The sequence below is a fragment of the Gorilla gorilla genome, chromosome 20 (assembly GCF_029281585.2).
Source record: "Gorilla gorilla gorilla isolate KB3781 chromosome 20, NHGRI_mGorGor1-v2.1_pri, whole genome shotgun sequence".
NCBI classification, from domain to species: Eukaryota; Metazoa; Chordata; class Mammalia; order Primates; family Hominidae; genus Gorilla; species Gorilla gorilla.
In genome coordinates this window covers 9,456,918-9,482,720 of record NC_073244.2, presented here as the reverse complement: position 1 = coordinate 9,482,720, position 25,803 = coordinate 9,456,918, and the positions used below count along the sequence as shown (strand labels likewise).

Sequence of the window (25,803 nt, the reverse complement as noted above, 5' to 3'; positions counted from 1 at the left end):
GACAGAGTCTCACTCTGTGGCCCAGGCTGGAGTGCAATGGTGCGATCTCAGCTCACTGCAACCTCTCCCTCCCGGGTTCAAGCGATTCTCCTGCCTCAGCCTCCCCAGTAGCCGCGATTACAGGCATGCGCCACCACGCCCAGCTATTTTTTGTATTTTTAGTAGAGATAGGATTTCACCATGTTGGTCAGGATGGTCTTGAACTCCTGACCTCAGGTGATCCTCCCTCCTCGGCCTCCCAAAGTGCCGGGAATATAGGCATGAGTCACCGCGCCCGGCCAGATCCATGTTATTGTCATGCGCTGTGCAGGTCCCTGTTATTGGCATGTGCTGTTTAGATCCATGTTATTGGCATGTGCTGTGTACATCCATATTATTGGCACGTGCTGTATAGATCCATATTATTGTCATGTGTTGTGTAGATCCATGTTATTGGTATGTGTTGTGCACAGCAATGTTATTGATACGTATCATGCCTGTCAATCTTACTGACCTAATACGAGGGAATGGCGAGCCTGGCTCTGTACTCCCACCCCTGGGCGCGAGGGGGCACTCGAGGCGCTCCTGGCTGCGGGTCGCAAGCAGGCCCCGCCCCCGAGCCCCGATTGGCCGCGCGCCGTCCGCGGCGTCGCACGCACGCAGGCCCCGCCCCGTCCGCCCCTCGCCGGCCCGGCGCGCCCTCCCTTGGCCGGCGGCGGTTGTTGTTCGGCGGCGGCGGTCGCAGCTCGGGTCCCTCTCGGGCGCCCCCGCCGCCGTCCGCGCGCGGCCATGGAGCTGGAGGTGCCGGACGAGGCGGAGAGCGCTGAGGCGGGGGCCGTGCCCTCGGAGGCGGCGTGGGCGGCAGAGAGCGGGGCGGCGGCAGGTAACGGCCCGGCCTCCCGGGGCTGCGGCCCGCTGGGCTCGTCCGAGCGCCGAGGGTCGCGGGGCTGCGGGGCCGGGGCGGGGGCTGCACGGTCGCTGCGGGGGCGCCGCCGGTTCCAGGAGCCTGGGGCGGGGCAGTCCCCTGGAGCCCCGGGGAGGACGGGGCTGAAGCCGCGCCGGAAGCGGGAGGCCTGCGAGGGGGTACCTCCCACCGCTCCCGGGCCGGGGGCGACTCGGCGTGGGCGCCGCTGGGGATCCCCGTTCTGCCTGACCCGCTCCCGGGGGCTGCCCGTCGTGTGAGTGGCGGCTGCTTGGGTGGAGGCGGGGGTCTCTGAGGCCGTGCGTGCCCACCTCCTGATGTCACCTCCCTTTCTGTAAGTCCCCAGACCTGAGTCCGGGTGCGCGACCTTTCCTCACCTTCCTGGGCCTCAGTTTACCTCCCTGCTGAAATGAGGGGAGGAAAAGGGTTACATCTCAAGATGCCTCCATCGCCCCGGCTGTGCACACAGGGTGCCCTGTCGCCCCTTTTCCCTCTCCCCGAGCCTTCCCCCAGGACACACTGCTGGGGCTGCGGGCTGGGCGGGGGGCACGGCTGTCTCATGCCCCCTTTAGCTGCTTCCTGGACCTCCAGCCGGGTAGGTGGCGGCAGCTGGGCCTTCCCTTCTGTGGGGACGGTGTGCAGAGCCCAGAGGAAGGGAACAGTTCCTTCTCAGTCGAGGTCACAAGCTCCCAAATCGGAAGTTTCCGGATTCACAAAATCCTCTGCTCCTCCCAGGCAGCCAGCAGCAGCGTCTCTGTAGACACCCACACGGGCATCCGTCCTCCTTCTCCCCCCAGGCCTCCCGAAGCTTCCTTGGTTGGCAGGCGGGCAAGCGGGCGGGCGGGCGATGCGTGCTGCCTGGGAGTGGGGGAGATGTCTGGAGAGAGAGAGAGGGAGTGTGGAAGTCATCAAGTCCCCCCCACACCCCCCGCCTTGAAAGACACTCGTGGCTTCCCTCCCTGCGGCCATCTGGAACCGCTTGGTAGGTGACCCGGTTCCTTCCCCAGAGCCAGTGGCCTCGCCCCTTTCTTTGCCGGCAGCCGGTGTCCTGGCCTGGCCAGCAAGAGACATGGTGGAGGAACCCAGGCAGGGCACCAGGCCCCAGCCCGGGTTCCTTTCTTGGGCCCCCCAACTTCCGCTGTCAGCCTTCTGACCCCAGCTGGTCAGAGACAAAGTAGCCCAGGACTCGCTGACCAAAAGAAAACCACACCGCGACCATTCATCTTATCAGGGGCTCTGGGAGGACTGGGGACAGATAAAGTTGCCAGCTCCAGGCTGAGCATGGTGGTGGGGTGGGAGAGCGGGGGAGTGGGGGGGTGGGGGGTGGGGGGCCGGGGAGGGCTGGAAGGTCAGGGTCTGGCATCTCTGCCCATCCCTGAAATCCACAGAAATCTGACCCCAGCTGGCCATATATTGCCTCTGAATTTTTAAAATTCAGAGTTGCCTCACTCCTCCAACGCCATCCCTCCTGATGTTAGCGCTGGTGAGTTTAGGTTGTGCCTGGCTGGGCCACAGAGACGTGAGCACATAAAGGGGCCTGCTTGTTCTTCACCGAGATGGTTTCATGCCTCACTGGGGCTTCTGTGCCTTGGCAGAGGTATTTTGAGTCAGGAAATTAGGGGTGCTGAGCAACGCCCCTGGCTTCTGCCCACTCCATGCCAGGAACACCTGCCAGTTGTGACAGCCACAAGTGACCCAGACACCGTTCAGTGTCCCCTGGGGGCAGGACGGCCCTAGTGAGAAATGCCACACGTTTATGACTCTGTGAACTGCTTGCTTTCTATCTCTGGTCATCTGGAGTCTCCCCACCCTATGTTGGTATTGGTTTGTAGAGAGGGCGAGCGCCAGGCAGTGGTTAAGGGGGAGCCCCAGAGTTGGTCCCGCCGATGTCCCCCTCCAGCTCCGCGCTTCAGGTGCTGTGTGGCCGTCACTTCCCTGGGCTTCAGCGTCCCGTCTGTGAAGTGCGATGATGACCGTGTGTGCTAGGGGCTGAGCCTGGGATGAGTTGGCGCTCATGCTTGGTGATTGTCGTGCCGGTTGGCCGCCCCCTTCCGGCCTCTCCACCATCGGTGCCTCCAGGCCCCTGCTGAGGCCCATGCCCGTGGTTTCTGGAGTCACCGCTCGCTGTTAGAAGCGATGGCGACACCTTCCAGAAAGCTCAGCTACAGCGGGAGCCTTGTCCGACAGGGGCCGAGGGAGGCTGCCCGTTTCCCACGGCACTGCCAGCTCCCAGTGTCATCGTCCTTGGCGATTTCAGCCGATCCGATGGGAGGCAAAGCAATGTCTCGTTGGTGTTTAGAATCTGGTTCCTCTAATTGCCCGGGCTCCTGGCTCCCGAGGCGTGGCCTGAATGGCGTCTCCATGGGCCGTGGCCGTGGGGCATGTGGGGGCGGTCTCGGGAAGGCTGGGGCTTGGGATGCGGCTGTGCCCGCTGTGTGGGCCAATGGCCTGTGGTGGAGTTTGGTCTGAGCTGTGGCCTGGGCGTGTCTGAGCCTCTCCCAGGCTGTCCTGTCTCTGTGATGCCACAGAACGGTCAGCTCCATTCCTGCCCCTGCCCCACTCCCACGGCTGATCTGTCTCTGTGATGCCCTGGAAAGGTCAGCTGCATCCCTGCCCCTGCCCCACTTCCACGGCTGATCTGGCGGCAAATGATGGCAGCTTCACCTTCAGAACTGGCCCAGAACCCACTGACTCCTTTCCTGTCTTCTGCCTCTCCCGGGTCCAGCTCGGTCCTCCCGGGTCCAGCTCGGTCCTCCCCGGTCCAGCTCGGTCCTCCTCGGTCCAGCTCGGTCCTCCTCCATCTGGCTGAGTCCTCCCCGGTCCAGCTCAGTCCTCCTCCGTCCAGCTCGGTCCTCCTCCGTCCGGCTCGGTCCTCCCCGGTCCGGCTCGGTCCTCCCCCGTCCGGCTCGGTCCTCCCCCGTCCGGCTCGGTCCTCCCCGGTCCGGCTCGGTCCTCCCCGGTCCGGCTCGGTCCTCCCCTGTCCGGCTCGGTCCTCCTCGGTCCTCCTCGGTCCTCCTCGGTCCTCCTCGGTCCAGCTCGGTCCTCCTCGGTCCAGCTCAGTCCTCCTTTGCCCCCTGAGCCAGGCCTGGCGCCCCTGCTCTTCCTCTGCTCCCTGTCCCACATTCCAGGAGGACCCCATTAAAAACCAGCGGCCCGAGTCCTGACCCTCCTCTGCTCGTAGCCCTCCGTGGCTCCCACCTCCCTCGGGGTCAAAGACACAGTCCTCTTTGAAGCCCATCAGGCCCTGCACAGCCTGCCCCGGGCCCTCCCTGCCCTCCCTGCCCTCCCCTCCGCACTCTGCCCTCCCTGCCCTCCCCTCCGCACTCTGCTGCAGGCCCATGGGCCCCTTGCTGTTCCTCCAGCATGCAGGGCATGGTCCTGCCCCGGGGCCTTTGCACAGCTGCCCCCCACCCCCACCCCGGAATGCCCCTCCTCCCATCTGTGTCCTTTGCTCCCTTAGTGCTTTCCAGGTTTTGCGGGAGCATCTCCTCTCCGTGAGGCCTCCCTGCCCTGCTGTCACCACACAGCGGCCTCCCCTCCTCCGTCCCCTGCCCTCCCGGTTCCTCTTCCCTGTTTGTGCCATCATAGCGTTTGTCACCACCTGAAACATATGGCTCTGCTGACGTGTTTTCTGACCATCTCCTTCTGAGCGAGAGCTCCACGAGGGCCAAGACCGTCTGTGCCACTCCTGCGGCGTCCCCTGCGCCCGGAAGAGCTCAGCACAGTGCAGATCCTGGTGAACATCAGGTGCATGAGGCCAGCAGTGCCAGGGAGGAAGGGCAAGGTAGAATGGGGTGGCTGGGAAGGCCTTGCCAAGAAGGTGGCATCCGAGGGAGACCTGTGGGCGTTGGGCAGGAAGAGGGCATGGCCCTAGCAGAGGCCCCGCCTGCCTGGAGCACAGTGTAGTGTGGTCACAGGGCGGCCGGGCAGGGAGTCAGCACCGCCACCAGGGCCTCCCTGTAGCTGTGGTGGTCTGCGTAAAAAGGTCAGGGAGGCCGGGCACGGTGGCTCACACCTGTAATCCCAGCATTTTGGGAGGCTGAGGCAGGAGGATCACTTGATCTCAGGAGTTTGAGACCAGCCCGGAGCAACATAGCAAGAACCCTGTCTCTACTAAAAAAAAATTAAAAGAAGTAGCTAGACGTAATGGTATGTACCTGTAGTTCCAGCTACTCAGGAGGCTGAGGCAGGAGGATCACCTGAGCCTGGGAGGCCGAGGCTGCACTGAGCTGTGATCGTGCCACTGCATGCCTGGGTGACAGCAGAATCGTATCTCAAAAAAAAAAAAGGGTCAGTGGGATTGTGGTGTCTCTTGTTGCAAGTCAGCAGGGCCCAGGCGGAGGCTGAGGACACTGGGGACGGAAAGTTCCCCATTCTCTCCCGCCCTGGCCGCCTCCCAGGATGCGGGTCAGGCACTGTGACCGCCACAGCCTGGGTGTCCCAGTGGAGAGGCCTCGGGGGCCGGCCCTCCTGGGTTCACACCCAGCGCCATTGCATGCCAGCCTCGGTGTCCCTGTCTGTAAAGTGGGCGTGATGGCTGCCTTTCTCCTGGGCTGCATGGAGAATCATGGGGTAAAGCCTTTAGAAGGCACGGGACAGGCAGCTGGCCCCGTGAGAAAGCTGGGTGCCCCCTCCGTCCCAGGTTGCTGTTGGAGGAGAGGGAGTCCCCTTCGTGTGTTGCTTCCGGGGGTCCAGGTGCCAAGCGAGTTCACCTGGGCGCTGGGGTCCGCCGTGGGAGTCGGCTCGTGAAAGTGTGAGGTCCACTCCTGGGCTCCAGACCTTTGTTGAGCACCTCGTGTGGGCCAGGTGGGGCTCAGGGTGCCCAGTCTTCTGGTGCTAACGGGACTGCCTCGCTGACCCCTTGGAGCCCTCAGGTTGCTGGGCGTCAGGCTGCAGATAGGAACAAGTGGCCACGTGAGACCCCACCCGAATCTGTCCATGCCACTTCTTGTCAACAAAGTTTTATTGGCAACGGCCACACCATTTGTTCCCTTGCCGGCCTTGGTGGCCCCCACGCTGCAGCGGCAGAGCTGGGAGCTGAGTGGCCGTGCTTGGGGCTGCGTGTCCCACGAAGCCGAAAACACTTGCTGCCCGGTCCTTTACGGAAGATGTTTGCCCAGCCCAGAGCCGGGCTGCGTTGGGCGGTGGTGAGTGTGGTGAGGGCACCTGGGAGGTCAAGTGGCCAGGCCTGCGGCAGCCGAGGACTCGGAGGGAGGTGACTGTCGCCACGAGCTGAATAAGGGTGGGCTGCGGCTCAGGCGATGTAGGCAGCGGAATAGTCGCGCCGAGGCCGTGGGGTGGGAACTTGCTGCACCCACTTGAGCCGCAGAAGTGAAGTCAACGTGGTGGGAGAGGGTCGCGTGGGGTCGGACCTGAGGACAGCGGGTGGCGCGGGCGTCTGAGTGGGGCGGCGAGCCCGATTCACAACGCCTGGTGGGGGATGGTCTGTGGGCAGTGCTCTGTGGGGTTGGGGCAGGTGTCCAGGTGAGTGGCGCCGGTGCCTGGAGGGAGACGAGGGGCCTGGAAGGATTTTGGCCTGGGCCCTGGAGCTGGTGGCTGGGGTGGCGAGGACTGAGGACAGAGCAGGACTGGGAGCCCAGGCACTGTGGCAGGCGTGTGCCGATGTGGGGTGAGCAGGCGGTGGGGACCCCCAAAGCAGGTGGAGGCTCCGGGAGCCTGGGCAGGGTGGTCCCAGGGCCTGGTGTGGGCTGAGCCTGCCTTGGCCGCTTGGACCCGTGTGCCTCTAAGCAAGTGACTTCCCTTTGTTTTACATTTTTTTTTTTTTTTTTGAGATGGAGTCTCGCTGTCTCGCCCAGGCTGGAGTGCAGTGGCGCGATCTCGGCTCACTGCAAGCGCCACCTCCCGGGTGTACGCCATTCTCCTGCCTCAGCCTCCTGAGTAGCTGGGACTACAGGCGTCCGCCACTACGCCCGGCTAATTTTTTGTATTTTTAGTAGAGACGGGGTTTCACTGTGTTAGCCAGGAGGGTGTTGATCTCCTGACCTGGTGATCCGCCCGCCTCGGCCTCCCAAAGTGCTGGGATTACAGGTGTGAGCCACCGCGCCTGGCCTGTTTTAAATTTTTAAAACTTTTTTGTAGAGGTGAGGTCTCACTATGTTGTCCAGGGTGCGAGGGTCTCGAACCCTTGGTCCCAAGCAGCCCTCCTGCCTCCGCCTCCCAAAGTGCTGGGGTTACAGGCATGCGCCCCCATGGTGGCCCCTTCTTTCCCTTTTGGAACAAGAGCTGCGGGTGTCCTGAGTGCCTGGCAGGACAGGGATGGGTGAGGCCCTAGCCCGTGGGAAGCTGCATGACCTGGGTCTTTCTTTACAGATGGGGAAACCGAGGCTCCAGGAGGGCTGGAGAGTCCACACAGGGTGGGGCTGTGAACGAGGAGCGGGGCCCAGGCCTCCCTGCCGCCTGCCGCCTGGCCCCGGCAGCATGTCCCTTCACACAGGACCAGGCCGGGCAAGACCCTGCAAGGATTTGCCGGCAGGCGCCAGCTGGACGGAGCCCGCGGTGGTGCCAGTACTCATGGGGATTACAGCCTGAGGGGATTAGCTCGGAGCCCCTGCACCTGCCTCCCCGCCACCCTGACAGGCCAGCTTGGGAGGGGCTGGAGTCGAGCATGAGGGCCCCCAGGTGCCTGAGCTGGCGTGGGGGTGCGAGGGGACCCGGCCTCTGGCTGAGTGAAGAGAGGACCCCAGCACCCTGCCCGGCCGCTCTCCTCCACTGAAATGCCTCATGCCTCCACTTTGCAGGCAGGGCTGCTGCTGAAGGTTTGGGGGAGTGGGGTGTGGTTTGGGCATCGTCTACGTGTGCTTTCCTGTGTGTGCTTTGGCCGGGTGCTGGGGGCCCGGGGGAACGAGAGGGCCAGGCCCCCTAAGGAACTCTGGGAGTGGGGCCAGGACATACAGACAGCAAAGAAAAGCAAAACACGCAATGCAGTGGACAAGTGCCGGGGAGAAGAGCCGAGCAGAGGAGAGGAGAGAGCGGCGGAGGAGGTGCCCTCAAGGCTGGGGACTCGGGGGCCACACTTGAACAGAGATCCGGGGGAAGTGAGGGGGTTGTGGAAGTGTGGAGGGAGCTGTCTGGCAGAGGCACTGTGCAAAGGCTCTGGGGCAGGACCACGCCTGGTGTTTTAGAGGAACAGTGAGGAGGGGAGGGCAGGGAGGGGACGGGGCAGGGTGTGCAGGGCCTTGTAGGCTGCAGGGAGGACTTGGGCTTTGACTCCGAGGGAGGTGGGAGCCATGGAGGGCTGCGGGCAGAGGAGGGATGGGCGAGACTCAGGAGCTCACAGGCACCCCCTGGTGGCTGCTGTGGGGAGGACAGATGGGGTGAGGGTGGGACCTGGGCTAGGGGAACCAGGGCAGAGGGGACTGCACTCGCCCAGGTGGGCGAAGCTGGGGCTGGGCCAGGCGGGGACCATGAGCAATGGGCCATCTGGGATGGATTTTGGAAGCAGAGCCAGTAGGACCTTTTGAAGGTTGAGTGTGGGGCTGAGGGGGGATTGAGTTTGAAATCAAGATTTTAGCCTGAGCCCTGGAAGGACAGAGCTGCCCTCAGCCAAGATGGATGCAGGAAGGGCAGCGTGGGGGCCACCGGGGCCCAGCATGGCCGAGCTGTGAGGGAGGCCCCAGGAGCCCCTGTAGGGAGCATTGGGGGCAGTGGTGGGAGCCGGCAGTGGGACTGGGTGGGGCCGTCAGGACCCTGGTGGTGGCCGTGCTCAGTGGACGGTGTCTCTGTTCCATCGCGCTGTTGTCAGGAGGACAGCTGAGATGGTTGGGTTCGGTTGCCCAGCCACTCCGTGCCTCAGTTTCCTCATTTGGAAAGCAATGTCCCTTGAGGATTAGATGAGTCAATGCACACAAAAGGCTCAGGCCGGCCCTGCCCATGGTGGGCGCCCAGGGAGTGGGGACAGGGACGTGAGCGGGCAGCTCCCACTGTGCACCCTTCCCGTGCGGTGCTGGGACTGGCCACGCTGCGTGTGCTGACATGGGCAGGGCTGCTGGGGCAGGGAAAAGAGCCTGGGGTGGGAGCAGCTGCCTCGGGGCCTGTGCCTGTGGGCGTGTATGAGCCAGCCTGGCTTGGCGTCTGCTGCTAAAACAAACATCCCCACTCTCCCGGCCATCCCAGAGGCTCATTTCTCGCTTGTGTTGGGGGCTTTGGTGGTTTTGCTCCCCGATCTCTCAGATCCCAGGTTGACGGAGGTGCTGTCACCCCCAGTACAGTAAAGGCTCTGTGCTTCTGTAACCCAGAAAGGTGGTACGTGTATTCAGATGCACTCTGATTGGTTTAAATCAGGCCTGGTGAGGCCAAGAGAGCAGGAGCTGACTGCTATTGACAAGCTCTTGTGTTACAGTTCCCAAGAGAAAGGGCCCGGCTGCCACCCATGCAGGGCCACCCCTGCAGCACCGGCGTCAGGCACGAGCCAGAGGGCAGGAGGGTCGGGCCAGGGCCTGTGTGAGGCTTTGGTTGGAAGGGACGGGCCAGGCGGGGTAGGTGGGCTGGGTGTGCCTAGGATGGGCTGGTTTGACTCCCGACTGTTTGCGGCTCCTGGCTGTTGGGGTGGTCCCTGTTCTGGGAGCTGGCCCTGGGGTGATTCAGGGCAGGGAACCTGGGCGTGGCACATGAGAGTTTGATCAGGTGCGTGGGCTCGCGGTTGGTGCTCTGCACGTCACGGTGTGCTCGCAGGCGGGCCGTTTGCAACGTTTAGGAATCCGCTAACCCTGGAAGGGGCCGTCATCCCCAGATTAGCGAGGCCCCCAAGATGTCGTAAAATCCAGAAAACACAACGCAGCATCAGCACTGTACCACACCGGGCGCTCCGTGTTCCGGCAGCGGAGGACGCGTCCATCTCTCCCATCCTCAGCAGCCATATGGGTGCAGGGCGACTTCTTCCCTCACTGCGTCATTGCAGCGTATATTCGTCTTCTTGTGACTCAGAGAAAAAGTCCTTGTGGCTCTTCTCAGCATTTCCTCTTTGTTTTCTTGGAACTGCGTTTCCACAAGGGGAGCAGAGACCACTAGAGGCGAAGGGACTCGCCACACAGGAGCTTCCTCCCACTCCTCCCGACGGTCACCTGTGTTTCTGTCAAGAGCTGGAAAATGGAGTGTCCCCACCAGGGAGACGGGGTCACCACCGAGGCTGGCTCTGAGCTGCCTCAGCTCCTGCAAGCTCCGTGGCCCAGACCTCCACCCTCCCCGGCCCATTTTCCTTGCACAGTTCCTTCTTGTAAGCACACACATGTCAGGTTGAACTCTGACCTCATTTTCTGGGACCTGTATGATTGTGTCTTTCCCAGTCTACAGTTATCTGTCACCATTTTGTTGATTCGTAGGAGCTCTTTATTTGTTATGGCAGCTGCTCATTTATTGGTGACACAAGTGCAGGTACTTCTTTGCCCATCTTCTCCTATGATGATCGTTAACGTCTGGCAGGTATTTTGGGGTTTATGTGGTCAAACTTATCACTCTTTCCTTTTTTGGTTTCCTAGTTTGGTGTCATGGATGGGAAAGTCTTCCTGTTCTGAGGTTATGATTAAATTCTGCTAAGACTTTTATAACTTAGCTTCTTTTTTGTTCACATTTCAATTCTTTTTTTTTTTTTTAAGACAGGGTCTCGCTGTATCACCCAGGCTAGAGTTCAGTGACACGATTGTAGCTCGCCGCAGCCTCGACCTCCTGGGTTCAAACCAGCCTCCCAACTAGGTGGGACTGCAGGTGTGCGCCACCATGCATAGCTAATTTTTCATCTTTTGTGGAGACGGGGTCTTCCCATGTTGCCTGGGCTGGTCTCGAGCTCCTGGCCTCAAGTGATCCTCTTGCCTTGGCTTCTCGACGTGCTGGGGTTACAGGTGTGAGCCAGTGCGCCCGGCCTATTTCTGGACTTTTTATTTTGCTCCACTCCTCTGCCTTTACCTTCATGCTACAGCCATGTCTTGTCTTGAACAAATGATAACATGTTCACAGTTAAAAAAAAAAAAAAGTAATCAGACGTGCAGTGAGTAAAAAGTGAGTCCCGCCTCACCCTCTCCATCTCTGTGGAGATAATGACTGTCACCCCAGGTGTTTCTCTGGCCCATACACTTGGGGCTCAGATTATATTAGGCTTTTAAAAATAGTTTATTTGGAAAGCTTTCCAGCCTATAGAAGGGGCAAGAATGCTACAGTGAAGACCTGTACAGCCGGCACAGAGATCCACCAGCTGCTGACGTTTTGCCATGTCTTTATCATTGTGTGTGTGGGGGGGGGAGTGTACGTAAGTGTGTGCAAGTTTGTGTGAGAGTGAGTGCGTGTGAGTTTGTGTGTGTTAGTGTGTGCATGTGTGATTATGTCAGGCCATTTGCGTGTCGATTGCTGGCATGGTACCTCTCTGCCTGAAGCAGCCAGTTCCATTATTTGTGGTAGTTCTTTATTTTATTTTAATTATTTTATTTTTTTGAGACGGAGTTTTGCCCTCTCGTCCAGGCTGGAGTGCAGTGGCGTGATCTCAGCTCACGGAAACCTCCGTCTTCGGTTTCAAGCGATTCTGCTGCCTCAGCCTCCCAAGTAGCTGGGATTACAGGCGCCCGCCACCACACCCGGCTAATTTTTGTATTTTTAGTAGAGACAGGGTTTCACCATGTTGGCCAGGTGGGTCTCGAACTCCTGACCTTGTCATCCCGCCACCTCAGCCTCCCAAAGTGCTGGGGTTACAGGCATGAGCCACTGCGCCAGGCCTGTTTGTGGTAGTTCCTTTATGAAGCTGTTGCAGACACTTCAGGCGCACACTGAGCCCTGGCTCCAGGGGAAACCCAAGGTCAGGTTCCTGTGAGCCTCTGGGCATGACGTTTCCATCAGCCAGTCGATACGTGACCTTGTTGTATGTTCGTTTTTATTTCAAGGCGTGTTATTTTAGGGCTGGGTGCGGTGGCTCACACCTGTAATCCCAGCACTTTGGGAGGCTGAGGCGGGAGGATCACTGGATCACTGAGCCCAGGAGTTTGAGGCTGCAGTGAGCCGTGATTGCACCACTGCACTCCAGCCTGGGCGACAGAGTGAGATCCTAAGAAAATTTTAAAGACACCCGTGTTGTTGATTTATCCACAGGGAGCTCACAGACCATAGGCCGCGTGCGCCAAGCCCCCCCACCCCCACCCCCCAGCCCCGTCCCGGGCACTCTCCCAGGCCCCCGCCCGTTTGCGGGCTCTGTGTTGGGGACAAGGCTGGAAGGGGGACCCCGGGGCATGTATTCGGCTGTGTGGGGGCTCAAAAACGGGGTGGGGGGCCATGGCGACGTGGGTGTGGGTCCCCCTCCCCCGGCCCGCCCGCTCGGGGTGTCTCTCTCGCTCTCGTTCTCCCCCTCTCTCTCCTCTCTCTCTCTCTCTCTCTCTCCCCGCTCTCAGTCCTGTTTGAGCAAAGCTTCTCTCACTACGGGTTTCTCCATGGGGCTCATCCGGGTCTCTAGCCCTGAGGGACACGAAACCACCTGAGAACAATGCCTGGGGGAGCAATTTCAGCAGCAGAATCACCAGCAAAACTGCAAAAAACACACGCGGCTCTCAGTGGACCAGGGAAAGGCCAGGTGCTCACAGCAGGAGTTGAAACCAGGGGGCGAGGGTGGCCTCACCAGAGGTGCCTGGGGACGTGTGTGCCCCAAAGTCCTGGGGATGCTGCCCTGGAAATAGCCTTCCGGTCTTCTAGACCCCTCCCCGCCCACAGCAGGGGGCCAGAGGCCGTCCCACCCGCAGGTGAGGAACAGGAGCTCCTGCGGGCTCCCCTGCGACACCCCGCTCTGTTTCCCACCACGGCCTAACCTCAGGCCCTGGAAGGAATTCCCTTCAGGGACACTGTACTCCCCGGAGGGACGCTGGGCCCCTGGAGGACAGGGACGCTGGGGAGCCAGCCGCGAGGGGCGTCCACCTCTGCTGTGCTGGAGACGGAGTGCGCAAGGAGGTGGGGACCACGCGCAGACCCTGGCTGCGAGAGCTTCAGCTCGGGGCCCATCAGGATCTCCCGCAGCCCGCACGGGCCGGGCTTCCCCCAGGGGCCGGCGTGTCCTCTGTGCACCCTGACCCATCCCGTCGGCCCCGCCACCTGCGGGCTGGCCACGCCCCACAGCCTCCTTCCCCGGCCCGCCCGGGAGCTTGGTGCTGAGAGTGGAGCCTCTTTCTCCCTGGACACTGGGGCCCTGGGAAACGACCCAACAGCTCGGGGCCTGCGGAGTTCTGGATGCTCCGCCCGCCTGCGCAGAGCTTCCTGTTTACCGCCCTGGCTCCTGCCCGCCCACCTGCTGCGGGGAAAGCGATCACTCTATGCCCTGCGGGGAGCACCCGGCAGGGAGAAGGGAGAAGGGGCAAGGAAGAGGGACAGCCTACTACTCGGGTGGACCCCAGGCTGTCCCTGCACCGTGCTGGGGTCCCCAAGGTGTACCCTCCCCTCCAGCCACCTCACTTCACCCCTTCCTTGCTGTGTCCCGCAAGTGTTCTGTGGTATCCTCTGAGGGCCTGTGCGTGTGTGTGCATGTATGCATGTGTGTATCTGCATGTGTGCGTGTGTGTGCATGTGTGTGCGTGTGCGTGTGTGCGTGTGTGTGCATGTGTGTGCGTGTGCGTGTGTGCGTGTGTGTGCATGTGTGTGCGTGTGCATGTGTGCGTGTGTGTGCATGTGTGTGCGTGTGCATGTGTGCGTGTATGTGCGTCTGTGTCCCCTTCCCACAGGCCCTCACCGCTCCCTGCACCTGTGGGTCCTTTCTTCCTTTCCTGCCCTGTTGGGACATATTCCTTATTGCACACTTGGACTTCTTTCTTAAATTCTTTTCTTTTTGAGTCTGAGTCTCAGTCTGCCACCCAGGCTGGAGTGCAGTGGCGCAGTCTCGGCTCACTGCAACCTCCGCCTCCCAGGTTCAAGCGATTCTCCTCTCTCAGCCTCCTGAGTAGCTGGGACTACAGGCATGTGCCACCATGCCTGGCTAATTTTTTTTGTTTTTGTTTTGAGTCGGAGTCTCACTCTTTTCACCCAGGCTGGAGTGCAGTGGCGCAATCTCGGCTCACTGCAAACTCCGCCTCCCGGGTTCACGCCATTCTCCTGCCTCAGCCTTCCGAGTAGCTGGGACTACAGGCGCCCGCCACCACGCGCGGCTAATTTTTTTATTTTTATTTTTAGTAGAGATGAGGTTTCACCGTATTAGCCACGATGGTAAATTTTGTATTTTTTTTAAGTAGAGGCAGGGGTTTCACCATGTTGGTCAGGCTGGTCTCGAACTCCTGACCTCGTGATCTGCCCGCCTCGGCCTCCCAAAGTGCTGGGATTACAGGCGTGAGCCACTGTGCCCAGCCTTAAATTCTTTTTAAATAGCAGCTTTATTGGGATGTAATTCACAGACCCTACGTTTTACCTACTTTTAATGTACAGTTCATGGGTTTTAGTATGTTCACAGTTGTACAACTCTCCCCTCTTAGTCCGGAATATTCTCATCACCCGAAAGCTGTCCATCACTCATTAACTGTCACTCCCCACCCCTCCTCCAACCCCTAACAATACCTTACTCACTTTCTAGGCATTTCATAGCAATGGGGAAATGGGGTCACGCACTCTGTAACCTTCTGTGTCTGTCCTCTCACTGAGCGTGACGTCCTCAAGGCGTGGCCATGCTGTGGCCTGTGTCAAAGCCTCGTCCCTTTTCATGGCTGAGTCCCGCTCCAGCGTGTGGATGACCTGGCCGTGCTGACCCATTCACCCGGTGGTGGATGCCCGGGCTGCTTTCCCCTTTTGGCTGTTGTGGATGTACCGCTGTGAACATTTGTGTAAAGTTTTTGTGTGGACGTGGGTTTTCACTTCTCTTGAGTTGATGTCCAAGGGTGGGATTGCGGGGTCACAGAAACCCAATGTGGGACAATTTGAGGAACTGTCAGACCTTCCCACGGTGGCTGCAGTGTCGTACATTCCCACCGCGGCAGACAGGCCCCTCATTTTTCCACGTCTTCACCAACTCTTGTTGTCTGTGCTTCTTGCTTGTTTTCTGAGACAGGATCTCACTCTGTTGCCCAGGCTGGAGTGCAGTGGTGCGATCCTCCCACCTTAGCCTCCCAAGTAGCCAGAACTATAGGCACTGCCACCACCCCCAGCTAATTTTTGTATTTTTGTAGAGACAGGGTCTTGCTATGTTGCCCAGGCTGGTCTCAAACTCTTGGACTCAGGCAATCCTCCCTGCTTGGCCTCCCAAAGTGTTGAGATGACAGGCGTGACACTGCCTGGCCTGGTTTTTATTATTGGGTTGTGAGTTCATGTGTTTTAGATGTGAGGCCCTTACCACACAGATGATTCAAATCTTTCTCCCATTCTGCGGGTTGCCTTTCCAGTTTCTTGCTGGTGTCCTGTGAGGCGCAAAAGTCTCGATGAAGTTCACTTGATCTGTTTTTATTTTATTTTGTTTATTTTATTTTGTCACCCGGGCTGGAGTGCAGTGGCATGATCTCAGCCCACTGCAACGTCTGCCTCCCGGGTTCAAGCCAATCTTCTTCTTCAGCTTCCAGAGTAGCTGGGATTATAGGTGTGCACCACTATGCCCGGCTAATTTTTGTGTTTTTAGTAGGGACAGGGTTTTACCATGTTGGCCGGGCTGCTCTCGAACTGCCGACCTTAGGCGATCCACCCGCCTCGGCCTCCCAAAGTGCTGGGATTACTGGTGTGAGCCACTGCACCTGGCCTTGATCTGTTTTTTCTTTGCTTGCTTGTGCTTTTGGTGTTTATTTAAGAAAGTGTTGCCTAATCCAAGGTCACAAAGATTTATTACCCCATTTTTTTAAGTAGTTTTATAGTTTTAGCTCTTACATTCATTCAAGTTTGTAATTTATTTATTTTATTTATTTTGAGACGGAGTTTCACTCCTGTTGCCCAGGCTGGAGTGCAATGGTGTGATCTCGGTTCACCGCAAGCTCCACCTCCTGGGTTCAAGTGATTCTCCTGCCTCAGCCTCCTGAGTAGCTGGGATTACAGGTGCCCGCCATCATGCCTGGCTAATTTTGTATTTTTAGTAGAAATGGGGTTTCTCCATGTTGGTCAGGCTGGTCTCAAACTCCCGACCTCAGGTGATCTGCCTGCCTTGGCCTCCCAGAGTGCTAGGATTACACACGTGAGCCACCGCACCCAGCTTTTATTTTTATTTTTTTGAGACAGAGTCTCACTCTGTCGCCCAGGCTGGAGTGCAGTGGCGCGATCTCAGCTCACTGCAAGCTCTGCCTCCCTGGTTCATGCCATTCTCCTGCCTCAGCCTCCTGAGTAGCTGGGACTACAGGCGCCCGCCACCACGCCCGGCTAATTTTTGTGTTTGTATTTGGGAGGATTGGCCTCCCAAAGTGCTAGGATTACAGGTGTCAGTCACTGTGCCTGGCTAGGAAACTCTGTAAAGGGCTGAGTAGTAAATTTTTTAGCTTTTAGTCTAAGTACGGTGGCTCACGCCTGTAATCCCAGTGCTTCAGGAGGCCAGGGTAGGAGGATCAGTTGAGCCCAGGAGTTTGAGACCAGCCTCGGCAACAACGCGAGACCCCCGTCTCTGAAAAAGAAAAGAATTAGCCAGGCGTGGTGGCGCCTATAGTCCCAGCTACTCAGGAGGCTGAGGCAGGACGGTCGCTTGAGCCCAGGAGTTGGAGGCTGCAGAGCTGTGGTGGCACCACTGTGCTCCAGCCTGGGTGACAGTGCAAGACCCCGTCTCTACAGAAAAATCCAGATGAACATTTTAGGGTTTGTGGTCCAGATGGTCTCTGTCACAACCCCTCCACGCTGTGGTCGTAGCACTTAAGGAGCCAGACAATTCGTGAACAAATGGGTGTGGCCACGTTCCAATAAAATTTTTTTTTTTGACGGAGTCTCGCTCTGTCACCCAGGCTGGAGTGCAGTGGTGTGATCTCGGCTCACTGCAAGCTCCGCCTCCCGGGTTCACGCCATTCTCCTGCCTCAGCCTCCCGAGTAGCTGGGATTACAGGTGCCCGCCACCACGCCCGGCTAATTTTTTTGTATTTTTAGTAGAGACGGGATTTCACGATATTAGCCAGGATGGTTTCGATCTTCTGACCTTGTGATCCGCCCGCCTCGGCCTCCCAAAGTGCTGGGATTACAGGCATGAGCCACCACGCCTGGCCCAATAAAACTTTCTTTAGTGGGCTGCGTTTGGCCCCTGGACTGTGGTTTACCAGCCCCTGCTTTAGACAGTCTTTGTAGGACCTTATGAGTTCCATATAATCAGCGAGACTCCTGTCTTTTTACCTGTTCCGAAGTTGTCTAGGAGAAAGTTCTAGAATTGAAGTTGCTGCCAAGGGCACACACGTTAGAAATGCTGCCAGGCTGCCCCCTAGGGGAGAATCTATTGACACGGGCATCACCCCCGGCCGTGTGAGGACCACCTGCGTCCCCACCCCATTGCTGGCAGGCTGGTTTCATATCATGTCTTTTATCGTTAGAGGGGTCTGGGCGTCTTTTTCAGATGTTCACACTGTTTGTTTTCTTTTCCTCTGCCTGTTTTACAAGTTGAGTGTGTTAATGCTTTGAGAAAAGCCTCATTTCTATAAATAAAAACGACAAAATATGTATTTCAGACGGCACCAAAGGATGGAAGTTGCAAATTAAGAGACCCTCCCCCATCCCACACCCAGAAATAACTTGGAACCTTCTAAGATTCACGTGTCTGGCCCTGACTGCTGAGTGACATGTCTACAGTGGTGGAAGCCATGTGGCACTAAGAGCTTGAGTTTTCCTGGTGGGTCACAGGGAACCGGATCCTGGTGCTCAGAGGGAGAGAGCCACCTGGGGCTTTGCTGCCTGGGCCCTACGTGCCAGGTGACCTTCAGCAGGTGGTGGCCCCACTCTGGGTGCGTCTGTGGTGGGATTCGTGGATTTTGCAACAAACCACTGCCACACCGAGAGGCTTCACTGCAGTGCTTTTGCTGTCAGTTTCCCAGTATTGGCTGGGCTTGGCTGGGCTCAGCAGGTCGGTTCTGCTGCGGCGTCTGGCTTGTGCCGGCATGCCCTGGTGGCCTCCTGTCCCAGGCCTCTCTCCACATTGCTGCCACCCTCCAGCCTGGCCCCAGCATCGTACTGGAGGGATTCCAAGAGAGCAGAGGCTGATGGAAGAATTCCCCCCATGTCACTTCTGCGTCATGTGATTGGCCAAAGCAGGGTTTGAGAACCGCCCACTTTCAAGGGGAAGGAATTCGGCCCTGTCCCCGGGACGGAAGGGACCCTGGCAGGCAGCAGGTGTCCCCATCTGTGTGTGAGTGCTGTGAGATTGTGCACTGGATGATGTGTGTGGGGTGAGGGGGCGGCAATGAGCTCATCTTGATGCCTCTAATTATAAGGCAAAGAAGTGCTCATGCGTGACTGGTGTGGTTACCACTGCAGCGCTGTGAGCGGGAGGCTCTTCTTATCGTTCCGTCTTTATTTTGAGGAATCCTGAGGTCCAGTGGGTGACACAGAGGCCACTTCCCAGCCAGGAGGCTGTGGGTGCTGCTTCAGGCACCGAAGCATCTGCTCTGCCTCTCCTGTGCTGGGGGCCGGGCCTGCTGCAGAGTCAGAGTCAGCACTGGCCGGGGTGGCGGGAGCTCCAACATGGGGGAGGTGTGGGACTGCCCGGGAGGGGAAGCAGGGGCTCCAGCGTGGGGGAGGTGTGGGACTGCCCGGGAGGGGAAGCGGGGGCTGGCTGTGCTCTGTACAGGATGCTCCTGCTGTGCCGGGGCTGATCCCAGCTCTCCAGACACGGTCCTGCCCCGGGGCCTCCGTACTGGTTGTGCCTCTGCCTGGGAGGCCCCTCTGCCCTTCCCCCGCCTGGCTCCTCCTCACTCTCCTCCCGTCCCTGCTGTGGTGACGCAGCCTGGGGCCTGACCTCCTGGAATCAGGTGCGTCCACCCCTACATTTTTGCTGCATGATCAGGCAAGCGATCTGATCTCTCGGAGCCTCAGTTTCCGCCTCTGCATAATGGGAGCAGTAATAGTGCCTACGTCACAGGGTTGTTGGGACAACTGCGTGACTAAGCCATGGGGTTCTCATATGGTGCGGGCCCCGCTACACACACGGCGAAGGTGGGCTAGCTCATCTCTGGCCAGCTTCTCCCTGCTCTCCAGCTGTTCCAGGGTGGCTCAGTGGTTAGAGACGGGAAGCAGCCTGCGCCCCCGGGCTCTTGACCCCATCCAACCCCGTTTCCCTCCTGAGCCAAGCCCACTGTGCCCTGGACCCAGATCTCCGTGGAACTCCTGGGAGGAGGACACTGTCGCAGGCAGCCTTACCCATGTGCCAGGCTCGTGCTGTCTGCACTGTTGCAGAGGGGAAAGATGAAGTCGCTGCCCTGGCCGGGCTCATGGCCTCAGAGGGAGCAAATGTGGAGGATCCAAGGAGTAGAGAGAAGAAGTAAACCCAGCGGGGGCAGGGTGACCAGGGAGGGGACTCTCTGAGGAGGTGACATTTGATCTAGACCTGAACAAGGTTGGGTGGGAGAGAGAGTTCCAGGCAGAGGCGTAGCCTGTGCGGAGGCCCTAGGGCAGGACCAAGCCTGGTGTGGGGAGGGAGGGGGAGGAGAGGAGGGGAGGGGAGGGGGAGGAGGGGAGTTGTTCTCCATCTGGGCCTCTGTCCAGCAAACGTTCATCGAGGCAACATCTGTGACCTCACACAGTTTCTGAGTCAGGAGTCTGGGAGCGGTGTAGCTGGGTGGTCCTGGCTCGGGGTCTCTCATGAGGCTGTGGTGAAGCTGTCAGCCGAGACTGCCTCCTCTGAAGGCTCAACTGGGGCTGGAGGAGAGCCGCTTCCAAGAGAGCTTCTGCTCTTTATTTTTTATTTTTAAAATTTTTTTATGGGGACAGTCTTGCTCTGTCACCCAGGCTGAAATGGAGTGTCACCATCATAGCTCATTGCAGCCTCCAACTCTGGGGCTCAAGCAGTCTTCCCACCGCAGCCTCCCGAGTAGCCGGGACTACAGGCACACGTCACCACGCCAGATAATTTTTTTGCTTTTTGAAGAGATGGGGTCTTGCTATGTCTTGCTATGTTGCTCGGTCTGGTCTGGAATTCCTGGGCTCAAGCAATCCTCCCATCTTGGCCTCCCAATGTGCTGGGATGACAGGTATGAGAACTGCGCCTGGCCCACAGTGCCTTTTTTTTTTTAGATGGAGTCTTGCTCTGTTGTCCAGGCTGGAATGCAATGGTGCGATCTCAGCTCACTGCAACCTCTGCCTCCTGGGTTTGAGCGATTCTCCTGCCTCAGCCTCCTGAGTAGCCGGGATTACAGGCGCGCACCCCCGTGGCTGGCTAATGTTTGTATTTTTAGTAGAGACGGGGCCTCACCATGTTGGCCAGACTGGTCTCAAACTCCTGATCTCAGGTGATCCACCCGCCTCAGCCTCCCAAAGTGCTGGGATTATAAGAGTGAGCCACTGTGCCCGGCCCACGATGCCTTTTCTAAGAAATGTTAGGCACCTTCTCTTTGTCCCCCTCTGTGCTATTGGTGGGGGTGGTGACGGGGTCAGACCAGCATGCAGCGTGCAGCAGGCTCTGCAATCTGGGCTCGTGGAAGCATATTCCTACACGCCAGGCTGACGGGGAAGGAGCTCCCCTTGGATCCTGGTGGGCCTGAGGGGCCAGAGGAGCAAACGCAGGCCCCAGGGCTCGTTTGGTTAAGTGGCCCCCTGGAGTTTATCTGAAAAATGTGCCTTAAGTTTGCTCCTCCCCCAGGGGCTGCTGTTTGCCCTCCCCCAGGGGCTGCCCTGGGGCTGCCGTTTGCCCTTCAAGTCCAGGCTGGAGCGAATGTTGCTGCCTTTGACTAGCAGAGACCTCTGAGCCTCAGTTTACATAGCTGTAAAATAGGTCCAATGCCAGTCACCTCATGGAGCATTGAGAGGGTCAGAGACGCAGCTTGCAGAGCACCAGCCCGCGGGGGGATGTGTGTACGAGCTGCAGCTTTTATTACAGGGAACTTCAAACAAAAGACAAAAGTGGGCCAGGCGCGGTGGCTCATGCCTGTAATCCCAGCACTTTGGGAGGCCGAGGTGGGTGGATCACCTGAGGTCAGGAGTTCGAGATCAGCCTGGCCAACATGGCAAAACTCCGTCGCTACTAGAAATACAAAAATTAGCCAGGTGGTAGTGGTGAACGCCTGTAATCCCAGCTACTTGGGAGACTGAGGCAGGAGAATCGCTTGAACCCAGGAGGCAGAGGTTGCAGTGAGCCGAAATCATGCCACTGCACTCCAGCCTGGGCGACAGAACGAGACTCTATCTCAAAAAAAAAAAAAAAAAAGTGGACAGGGTGGTACAGGTACGGGTGTTCTTTTCCTGAAACATTGTACACACCCGGAGAATCGTGTCAGGAACACCCTGCCCGCCCCCACGCCCATCCCACATACCTCCATACTGTGTTGACTCCGGGTTCTTGTGTGTGCAGATGCGGGGGGCGAACAGGGGCGAGATTCTACCATCCCGGTCTCTAAAACAGGGTCTCTGCCTCTCAGCACTGCCGACCTGTGGGACCTGATCCTTCTCTGGGGTAGGGCCATCCTGGGCACTGCAGGGCGCTGAGCAGTGTCGCTGGCCTCCGCCTACTTTATGCCAGGAGCACCCTTAGTCATGACAATCACAAATGGCCCCAGACATCAACCAGTGTGCCCTGGAGGGCAGAGTCTCCCCTGGTGAGACCTCCATTTCGGTCACTCCCTCCACCTCCAGGGCCACGCTCAAAGCCTGTCCCAGAGGAGATCCTGGCCTCCGCCTGATCTCCTCTGACCCTTTACAAAAGTTTGCTGACCCCTGACTTAAGGGATAAACAGAAAAGATGTTTTTTGACCTATGTAGTAATAGATGGGTGTCTTTTGTGTGACTCTGTGCTTTCCAGGTGCTTAAAACCTTTTCTTATTAGACATTGTATTTAGACAGTCCGGGCGCGGTGGCTCACGCCTGTCATCCCAGCACTTTGGGAGGCCAAAGTGAGCGGATCACCTGAGGTCGGGAGCGAGACCAGCCTGGCCAACATGGTGAAACGCCGTCTCTATAAAAATAGAAAAATTAGCTGAGAATAGTGGCGGATCCCTTTAATCCCAGCTACTCGGGAGGCTGAGACAGGAGAATCGTATGAACCTGGGAGGCGGAGGTTGCAGTGAGTCAGGATGGTGCCATTGCACTCCACCCTGGGCAACAGAGCAGGACTCCATCTCAGAAGAAGAAAGAAAAGACAGTTGCATTTAGACAGAGAGGCGGCCGCCTCAGTGGTGTGTCATCCCCCAAACCCAAGAGATGCTTGCTGATTTTGGTTTGGATGGATGGATGGATGGATGGATGGATGGATGGATGGATGGATGAACGAGCCAACAGACAATCACCTGACACCATTCACTGTGCTGGGGGTCTCAGAATCAGAAGAGAGTGCATCTTCAGGGTAAGAACGAGCCTGTAGTCACTTCAGGGCCATTGTTCCAGGCTTGATTGTGGGGCTCCAGGCCGTTGCCATGTCCCCCCGAGGGGGCTGTAGCCAGGGTGTTCTCACAGGGCCAGAGGGCGGGAGCTGGGATCCCCCAAACCCCACCATAGCCCGGGCAGCGTCTCCCACAGCATCTGCCTCTTCGTTTGCTGCAGAAAGTTTCTTGAGCATCTGCAACATGCCGGGCATGTTCTAGGCTCCAGTTGCCTGCTCCGCCACTCCATCCACCATGTGTGCCCAGCCCAGCACGTCAAGCCACATCCAGGGCGCCCCTTGGGCCCCTCCAACCCTGCAGGTGCTGACTGCTCAGCACATCTGACCCAAGCCTGCGCTTCTTCCTGATGCCCCATCTTGGTAGCCAACTCACTGTGTGCCTGAGCCCAGGTCCCAGGTCACGTCCTCTCCAGTGCTCCCCCTCCACAGCTGAGGACCCCTCTGGATTTCCCAGATCCAGCCCAGCCCCCCTGCCCCAGCTCCATTCACCGGTGCTGCTGCGCCCCTACTGAGTAGCGAGTAGGTCTGGGAGAGCAGCCGTGAACGAGACACCAGGTCTGTGCTCCCACAGGAAGGAGCAAGATCAGTCCCAACTGATGTGCAGCGTGAGGAAATAGAATGGGATGCAAGGCGGGTAGGAAGGTGGCTGTGAGGACGGTCTCCCTGGGGAGGTGAGAGTCAGGCTGAGACCCAAACGGGAGGACAGGAGCCGGCCGAGCAGGGACACAGGCACAGCACGCGCAAGGCCCCTGAGGCAGGAACATGCCCCTCAGAGGTGTGCTGGGTGGGGAGCCTGGGCACAGGGCCCGGCCCACTGAGGCTTGGGGGCATCATCTGTGACCCGTGTCCCCACTCAGGTTCCTCAAGCAGAGTTCCCTCAAAAACCATGTTTCTTCAGAGCTTGAAAACACCTGTGTCCAAGGTCAAGACTCACCTTTCCCCTGGGGGAAAGGGATTTTTAAAGAGAATTTTCAAAAGTGCTGAAAAGTTGAAAGAATTGGGCAGTAGACCCACGACTTACCGCCTGGGTCTTGCAATTGGCAGTTGGCTGTGTTCACGCCATCCCTCCCTCCATCCCGCCATCCCTCCATCCCGCCATCCCACCATCCCGCCATCCCTCCGTCCCTCCCTCCATCCTGCCATCCCGCCATCCCTCCATCCCTCCATCCTCCATCCCTCCCTCCATCCCACCATCCTTCCATCCCGCCATCCCCCATCCCTCCATCCCACCATCCCTCCATTCCGCCATCCCTCTCAGCTTGTTTTTTGGAAGCCTTTCAAAGTTGCAGACCTCAGCACCCCCACCTGTCAACACTTAACACGATTCAGCATCTTGAACTGGACTCACTATTTCTTTTTTTTTTGAGAGGGAGTCTCACTCTGTTGCCCAGGCTGGAGTGCAGTGGCATGATCTTGGCTCACTGCAACCTCCGTCTCCCAGGTTTAAGCGATTCTCCTGCCTCAGCCTCCCAAGTAGCTGGGATTACAGGCGCCCGCCACCACACCCGCCTAATTTTTGTATTTTTAGTAGAGACGGGGTTTCACCATGTTGGCCAGGCTGGTCTCTAACTCCTGGGCTCAAGTGACCCGCCTGCCTCGGCCTCCCAAAGTGCTGGGATGACAGGCGTGAGCCACCGCAAAGCCTGGCCTAAAACTTTCTCTTTTTCATTTCAGTCTTCATTCCTTTCTCTTTTTCTTGTCTTATTGCTGCAGCCAGCACTTCCGCTGCAGTGGCGGCTCTCACAGCCACACCCCTGGTCTTGTGGTTGACATTAAGGCATTTCCCATAACTTTTTGCTTTATACTTCTTCCATTTTATATTTTATTTTATTTTATTTTATTTTATTTTATTTTATTTTATTTTATTTTAATTTTAAGACAGGATCTTGCTCTATTGCCCAGGCTAGAGTGCAGTGATACAGTCATAGCTCACTGCAGCCTCAAACTTCTGGGTACAAGTGATCCTCCCGCCTCAGCCTCCCAAGTAGCTAGAAATACAGGTGTGCACCACCACTCCTGGCTAATATTTAAATTTTTTTGTAGAGATGGGGGTCTCACTATGTTGCCCAGGCAAGTCTCAAACTTCTGGGCTCAAGCCGTCCTCCTACCTCAGCCTCCCAAAGTGCTAGAGCCACCTTGCCTGGTCTTAAAAACAGTCTCCCTTTCTCTCCTTTTTTTCTTTGTTGGTATTATTTTGGGGGGACATGAAATTCATGTTGAATTTCGTTGAAGGTTTTTCTGGATTCGGAGATGGGATCACAGCGTTTTTCACCGTTGACTTTGGGTACCTTCCTAAATTTCCCCAAATCCCCATTTCCTGGCATGTCAAACGGTGATCATGAATTAGGTGGCAGCTGGATCAGGTGCTCACAGGCGCCTCCTGGGCACGCGCCGTCGGGGAGTGGGCCGTGGGGGGCGAAGGCAGAGGCGAGCGTGCCAGGCGGGGGGCCGAGTGATGGTGCAGCCTTTTATTTCTAGATCTGCCTGTTTTTCGAGAAACCCAGGTTTTTCTCCAAAACATTGTGATTTCTAGAGTTGACCGAACCCAAACACCGCAGGGCTCAGAACCAAGCCCGGGCGGGCCACTCCCCGGGGTGTGCTGGGAGTGGTGGGTGCCGGGGACCGTGGATGTACCGGGTGACAGTTTACGGCGACTCGCTGGGCTTGGGGCTGCAGGGCCGGGCAGGTACCTGAGTTCACATATTTCATCACTTCCCGGTGGGGACCATCAGTCGGGTGCTGCCTGTCCCCAAACAGGGACCCCATTGCCTACCACGCCAGGCCTGTATGGGTTAGAGACGGTCACGCAGGAGGCCTGGCCACATGGGTTCTCCCCAGCGGTGTCAGAATCCTTCCACCTCTCCCAGCCTCGGTTTCCCCATGTGTCAAATGAAGCCGTGAGGAGTGGCTGCCTGGTCAGGCTGGGTGGGATCCTGTGTGGGGAGAGCTTGGTCGGCACCTGGTGCAGATATTTGCTGTTGCAGCCATGTTGAACATCTCACCCAAAGGTTTAACCTCAGGGGCTAGTGAAGCGGGGCATCACCTGGGGTCATCCTGCCCCCCTGGGGACACGGGGCCATGTCAGGAGACATCTGTGGTTGTTACAGCTGGGGGGTGCCCCTGGCATGGAGTGGGTGGGGGCCAGGGACGCTGCTCAGCACCCTGCAGTGCCCAGGACGGCCCCAGTGACCAGCCCAGAGAGCAATCCAGCCCTAAGTGCTGAGGGGGGAGACCCTGGTTTGCATGGGCTTTGGGGGGTGCCTGGAGGCCCCCAAGCTGTTTGCATGTGGGTACACTCATATCAAGAGAGAAGAGGCCTGAGGCAGGGCCGTTTGATGTCACCATGGACAAGACTGTCCATCCCGGTCCATACCAGAGAGGAGCAGAAGCTGAAGGTCGGCACCAGCCTTTCAGACCTCGGTAGTTGCTGTTTACTGCATTTTACAAAAGCCTTGGTCCATGATGGAGAGAAAAGAAA

At 58.2% G+C, this 25,803-nt stretch overlaps 1 protein-coding gene across 8 annotated transcripts in view; it reads left to right on the top strand.

Moving 5' to 3' along the window:
- Positions 1-654: 654 nt before the first annotated feature.
- PIP5K1C (phosphatidylinositol-4-phosphate 5-kinase type 1 gamma) overlaps positions 655-25,803 on the top strand; it is a 70,157-nt gene continuing 45,008 nt past the window's right edge. For 4 of the 8 annotated variants that reach the window (XR_008674109.2, XM_055371246.2, XM_019016277.3 and 1 more), the window contains exon 1: positions 660-862. Coding sequence is in view for 7 of the 8 variants with exons in the window: in XM_055371246.2 (XP_055227221.1) it covers positions 769-862 (94 nt within the window). In the remaining variant the exon portion in view is untranslated. Of the gene's footprint in view, positions 863-25,803 lie in introns of all 8 variants that reach the window. The other 4 variants (XM_055371245.2, XM_063701967.1, XM_063701966.1 and 1 more) reach the window with 2 other exon arrangements.